General features: G+C 46.3%; 2 protein-coding genes across 2 annotated transcripts; both read left to right on the forward strand.

Annotated features, from left to right (window-relative positions):
* Positions 1-1574: 1574 nt before the first annotated feature.
* On the forward strand, positions 1575-3001 carry EMH_0058350 (SAG family member; the record flags this gene model as incomplete). The annotated part of the gene is made up of 5 exons (XM_013501136.1): positions 1575-1689; positions 1843-2003; positions 2188-2294; positions 2472-2711; positions 2842-3001. The coding sequence occupies 5 exons, from the start codon at positions 1575-1577 to the stop codon at positions 2999-3001; spliced, it is 783 nt and encodes a 260-aa protein (XP_013356590.1).
* Positions 3002-4154: 1153 nt separating this feature from the next.
* On the forward strand, positions 4155-5581 carry EMH_0058460 (SAG family member; the record flags this gene model as incomplete). Its single annotated transcript, XM_013501137.1, has 5 exons — positions 4155-4269; positions 4424-4584; positions 4767-4873; positions 5053-5292; positions 5422-5581. 5 exons carry the CDS (start codon positions 4155-4157, stop codon positions 5579-5581), a joined length of 783 nt encoding a protein of 260 aa, XP_013356591.1.
* Positions 5582-6761: the final 1180 nt, after the last annotated feature.

Raw genomic sequence — 6761 nt, forward strand, 5'->3', positions numbered from 1 at the left:
TTAGCATTTAAATCAATTGGATTAGCGATGATGATGATGATGATGATGATGATGATAAAGTGGGCTTCTGGCGGGCACTGGCGGGTATGAGTAGGGCGGCTATGACTATGGAGAACTGTTCGTCACATCCTCTTCCCTTCTAAGCACTATACGAATGCATATAAAATCACAGTAGGCTTCGATCGTCGGCTGCCACTGCCAGCACATCACTGAGAGGGCCCGCAGCTCGTTGCAGCGGGCCCCCTCAATGAAGCTGCCGCTACTCGGAGCCAGGAGATCGACACTCCGAATGGTTTTCCGAAGATTACCTGCCCGAAGAGACTCCTCGCAAACAGCTACTTGTGCCTTCAATCAGCGGCAGTAATTGCAAGCGTTGGTATGCGCAGCTTAAATTTGGGCTGCACCCAACCAGTCGGTGACAGTTGCCCTGTCCCCTGTGAAGAGGTGCTCATGCGGCTAGTGTTGCACGTCCTGTGTGGTGTTGGAACGTGTGCTGCCCCTCAGGTTAGGTGTCGCATGCTAAGGTAGTGTTGAGCGATTGCCTACTCTGGTTGTCCATTTTCTTTTACTGCATGTGGGCCTACGTGCAGCGTGGGGCAAAAATGCAACAATAGTTGCAGCAAGGTGCGTTGCAGCTCATGAGATTCCGGCTCTTCCCCGAAGCACCCCCAGGCCCTTGGACCGCCCTCCGCTCGACGCCTTGGGGGGACTGGAGGGGAGCTCAGCACCGGCCGTTTGGGGGAAGTTATTTCTTGAATATTTTGATTCTAGTGCAGTCCATGGGACTCTTTTGATTGCATGGAGGGCTCTCGTTACAACTAGAAGCGCTGCATCGTTCATGCCAACAGGTACGAGCAACGAACGCCACCCGAAGAGGAAAGCGGCATGCTGCACGGCAGTGATTAGAAGTGAGGGTGCCCTGCAAAATATGCCTAAACTAGAAGTATTCCGGTACTCCTCAGGCAGCATCATGTGCCGTTTTCAATTTAGTGCATGCAATAGGTCGCAGAGAATGTTTTCACGTGAAGTATTTCCCGTGGGCTCCATCTCTCAGGTCTTTTTCGATCTGTTCAGATCATTATTAACCCCACGCGCACTATTACACCCTGCTCATTCATGCCCGGGACGTGCAACAGTATACAAGTTACACGTAAACAGTCCGCTTGAGGTCCCTTCCATTGCCTACGAGATGCATTATTTAAAGTAACTAATTCATAAAGCCCCATTAATATTTTGCCTGGGAACAAGAGCTTGTTTAGTTCAGCTCCAGGCCTGCCGCTGGGGGCAGTGGGCCTGCGTTGAACTCCAGCGGTCTCCTGTGAGGGACGGCACGAGCCTAGATGAGAAGAGGCAAAAGCAAAGCACGCGGCTTCTACCTTGTGTTTCTTCTTTCTTACCTTTACTTGATATTAACTTTGTTTAATTTCAAGTTTTGTGTGCACCTGCAGTTTTGTTGTTCCGCTGTCTTCCCGTTCGCCGTCCACGGGTCTCGAGGACCAGCCAGAGAGTTCTGGCTATTTATTTTCTCACATTTTTAAAGAGGAAAATTTTATTTAAATTATCTTCCTGTTGCAATGGCTCCATTCTACAAGACGGCAGCAACACTTTGTCTCGTCGCCCTCTGCGGGCTCCAATCGGAGGCAGCAGACGGTACAAAATACAAATTTACGCCAGAAGATGTAACTGAAGGTAAAGACGTTTCTTTCCTTCGTTCTCATTTGCTGCGTGTATATCCCCTTCTTGCTTGCTGCCAACCCATCAACTACAGCTGGTCAGAATGCAAGCCATTTCATTGCACATTGTACACTTACTCAACTATGCGTTCTAGTGTGTTCTTTGCAGAAGCATACTTGGCGGCCAACTTGGTCCGCAATGGAAATCTCCCAGTTCATATTAGCGAAGTCTCAAAGGACGACACGCTTGTTACTTCCTTGAAGCAAAATGTAGAAGCCAAAGAAGCATCTACTGACGGAACCTGCGAGACGTTGATAGAAGGCGATATTGTATGCATGGCAATGAAGAGAGCTGGGAATTTGTGTTTTTGTTACCGCTACTCGTGCTGTAGAAGCAGGTCTAAACTTCACTGTGAAGCTCGCCGGAAACTGGATAGCCATCAATCAACTGTCTATTTGGGGCAGTCTGCATATCAGCAAATTGTCTTCTGCGTTCTCTTATTTACGAATACAGAAGGAAGGATTTCACCACATTTTCGAGTACGAGGTCGAGACAAAAGCCGCTCATGACTACCGTCAATTGCTGCAGGAAGCCCTTGACAAGGGATTGGCAGTCTTCACGTAAGGAAATGCGACATTCATCTTCACTACAGACAAATTCCCTGTGTCTTTTTGTATAGCAAGGCGACAGATATTATACCTAACATATCTACAGAGCCAACTTCACAAAGTTCTCATCGACTAATATTCAGAAATTACATCTGTTGAGTGTTGTCCGTACTATTTATCATCTTTTAGGGACAAAATATACCCTAAGGACGAACAGGCGTGGGAAAAGATCTGGGAGAAAAAAGACGGTGCCAATTTGGCATACCTTCTAGGGTCTAACAGCACTACAATTGGATGCGTCATTGGTAACTGTACCGAAGTACCGAGTGACGTTGATGAGCTGAGCGATCAACCTGAAACTAAAAAGCAAAAGGCCGTGCTTTTCTGTCTACTAAGCCCTGCAACGGCGAGTAATGCGGCCCCCTTTACGTAAGTTTTGGGCTTCGCCACAAGACTTCTAGGAGAGACTTACGAAGGGATTTAGAGACAAATATCCACCGAAGCTAGTGATGTCTTGCATGATGCTGCGGGTTCGTATGCCTTCTTTTCTTTCCTGCAGTGAGGAGTACTTCAAGGGGCTTATAGAACGAACAACACTACTAAAGGATATGACAAAAGACGACCTGAAGCCTTCTGTAGGAAATGGCACCGCAGAAGCTGCAGTCCCTACCATTCTAATTGCCGGTTTGGTTGCTATGCTGACGGCCGTCTCTGCCTAAATGGGTAAACATCCGCTAGCTAGCTAGCTAGCCACCCCGCTCCCTCGTCAGCTAGTCTACAGATCACTTCGCCAACCAAGCCAGTGTTGTTGACCTCAGTCTGTGAATCTTAACTTGCTGCGTGAACGGCCAAACAGTAACTGCCGTTCGAAGCAAGGGGCCCGACGCGGCCTGGTATATAAAGGCAGCAAAGGCACTGTCTGTGGAACGTCAGAATTTAAACTTTACAGTCTGACGCCAACACATGTCATAAGGTTATTGCTATTTTTTCTTCAGCGTGAAGCGATTATCTCAGTCTTTTGTTTCGCAGAGGTTTTTGATTACACTTCGAAATATTCTCCGCTAGGCAGGCGAATTGTCTGCACGCAGTTGGCCTCTCACGTAGCAGGCAGCGATGAGTTGTGGTGGATACTCAACCAAAATTGATATCAGAGCACTACAATTAACGGGCCTGTCGACGCTTTTTAGTTTCATTGCCCACCCACGTTCACTTGGTTTGCAGTATACACTACATAGCTGCCGCTGAGCTGCTGCTGCCGCTGCTATAACCTTCCCTATGGTCTCTTCTGTATGTGTCAAGGTTAATGATTTGCCTCGCCTATTGTTACAACATGAACGGAAGACGACTTTGAGTTGTTGCCACAGCTGTATAAGTTTCAACTATTTCAGTGTTTCCGACATCTCCCAAGGCATTGCAGACACAAAAGCGCATACCAGTTCCACGTAAACAATCCGCGTGAGGTCCCTTCCCTTGGCGGCAAAATGCATTGTTTAAATTAACTAATTCATAAAAATACATGAATATTTTGCTTAGCAGCAAGGGCTTGTTTAGTTCTGGTGCGTGTGTCCCGCTCTGGGGTCTGCGCCTCTATTGCAACTCCAGCGGTCTCCTGTGCGGGACACCACGAGCCTACATGAACAGAGGCAAAAAAAAAGCGCGCAGCTTCTACATCGTGATTCTTCTTGCTTATCTTTATTTGATATTAGTTTTGTTAATATCAAGTCTTGTTTGCACCTTCGGCTTTTTCGTTCCGCTGTCTTCCGTTCGCCGTCCACGGGTCTCCAGGACCAGCCGAAGCATTCCCGCCTATATAATTTTTTCCCTTTTAAAAGGGGAAAATTTTATTTAAATTCTCCCCTTCTTTCTGTCACAATGGCTTCCTTCTACAGGGTAGCAGCAACAGTTTGTCTCGTCGCCCTATGTGGGCTCCAATCGGCGGCAGCAGACGGTAAAAAATACAAATTTACACCAGAAGATGTAACTGAAGGTAAGTACCTTTCTTTCCTTTATTTTCACTTGTTGCCTATATTTCCCCTTCTTGCTTGCTTCCAACCCATCAACTATTCAGCTGTGGCAGACTGCAAGTCGCTTCATTGCACATTGGGTATTTACTCAACTGCGTTCCTGCGCCTTCTTTGCAGAAGCATACTTGGCGGCTAACTTGGCCCGCAATGGAAATCTCCCTGTTCACATCAGCGAAGTTTCAAAGGACGACAACCTTGTCAACTCCGTGAAGGGAAAGTTTGAAGGCAAAGAAACAGCGACAGACGCGGCGTGCGAGACATTGATAGAATCCGATCTTGTATGCACAACAGTTTGAAAAGCACGGAAATTATGGTTTAGCTACAGGCATTCGCGCTGATAAAGCATCTGCTCTAAAGCACAGTGAAGGTAGACGGAAACTCGACAGCCACTCAGCTGATTATTTGAGGCAGCCTGAATAAAAGCATGCCCTCATGTTTGTCCTATCACTTGCGGATACAGAAAGATATGTTCTATCACATCTTCGAGTACGATGCCGATGAAGAGCCTTCGCGTAACTACCGCCAGTTTCTTCAGGAATCCCTGAACAAGGGATTGGCAGTCTTCACGTAAGGAAGTGGCGTATTCTTCTTCACTAGCGCCAACAACCTTCTGCCTTCTTTGCACGGCAAGGCGATACCGATGATTACCTAACATATCTACCGGGTCAGCGTCAGTGTTTGGTCATCAGCCGAATTCTAGTTTTTTCATGTATTATGTGTTGCCCCTACTATTTATCTTTCTTTAGGGACAAAACATACCCTAAGGACGAACAAGCGTGGAAGACGATATGGGGGGACGAAGATGGTGCCAATTTGGCATACCTCCTCGGATCTAACAGCACTACAATCGGATGTGTCATTGGGAAATGTACCGAAGTAGCAGCTGACGTCAATGCGCTGAGCGACCCACCTGAAACTAAAAAGGAAAAGGCTGTGCTTTTCTGTAAACTAAGCCCTGCAACGGCAAAGAATGCTGCCCCCTTTACGTAAGTTTTGGGCTTCGCCAGACCACTTCCAAGAGGGGCTTACGGAGGGATTTACAGACAAATGTCCACCAAAGCTGGTGATGTTTTGCTTGATGTTGCGCGTTGTATGCCCCCTGTTCTTTCCTGCAGTGAGGAGTATTTCAAGGGACTTATAGAACGAACAACTTTATTAAACGATATGACAGAAGATGACCTGAAACCTTCTGTTGAAAATGACGCTGCAGCAACTGCTGTCCCCACCATTTTAATTACCGGTTTTGTTGCCATGCTGACTGCCGTCTCAGCCTAAAGGGGTAAACTTCCGCTAGCTGCCTAGCTATCCACCCCGCTTCGTCGTCAGGTAGTCTACACAACACCTTGCCAACCAAGCCATCAGTCAGTCAGTTCAAGCCTCAGTCTGTGAAGCTTAACTTGTTGTGTGAACGGCCAAACAGTAATTGCTGTTCCAAGCAAGGGGCCCGACGCGGCTTGGTGTCTAAAGGCAGCAAAGACACTGTCCGGGGAACGTCAGAGTTTAAACTTTACAGCCTGACGCAATTCCATATCATATGGCGGTTGTTGTTTTTTCTCCAACTTGCAGCAATTATCTCAGTTTTTTATTTCGCTGTGGTTTTCGTTTATATTTTGAAATATTCTTCTCCACTAGGCAGGCGAATTGCATGCACGCAGTTGGCATCTCACGTCGCAGGCAGCGATGAGTTGTGGTGGATATTCAAACACAATTGATATCAACAATACAATTAATGGGCATGCCAATGCTGTCCCCTCTCCTTCCCCACCCACATTCAGTTTCATTGCAGTATACACCACATAGCTGCCGCTGAACTGCTGCTGCTGCTGTAACCTTTCCCTTAGTCTCTTCTGTACGCGCTAAGCTCAATTGTTTGCCTCGCCCGTTCTTACAATATGAACGGAAGACGGATTTGAGTTGTTGGCCCGCCTGGGTGAACTGGTGCTGTAGAAGTATGGCGAACAGGCGTAAACATAGTTAGAGAACTGTTGCTTCTTATGGGAGATGTCAAAACAGCTCCCACCAGAACTTCCACTGACAGGATTTACCTTTAGATATTAACTTCGAGTTCTTACCGCAGGATCGCTTTGGAGGTTAGCGGTGACAGCTGGTTCTGTTATGACTTGTTTTTATTTAAAATTATCTAATATAATTAATTCGCTCGTATGTATTTCCCATATTTTGTTCACTTGCTGAAAATTATTACTACGCTCAATAATATCCTTGCAAACCACACTGTTGTACTCCCTTACCTTCTCCAATTTGAAGGGGTGGTCCAGCGTCATATCCGTAACTCCTTAGCTATGGTTAACTGTTTGATATATAATACGGCTCCCACTTCATCCTCTGTATATCCTGTTAATCCTATTATACTCAGCACACTCTGTCCTCTTATATATATATATATATATATATATATATATATATATATATATATATATATATATATATATATATA

Source organism: Eimeria mitis, genomic scaffold (assembly GCF_000499745.2).
Source record: "Eimeria mitis Houghton genomic scaffold, Emh_scaff64, whole genome shotgun sequence".
Classification (NCBI taxonomy): Eukaryota; Apicomplexa; class Conoidasida; order Eucoccidiorida; family Eimeriidae; genus Eimeria; species Eimeria mitis.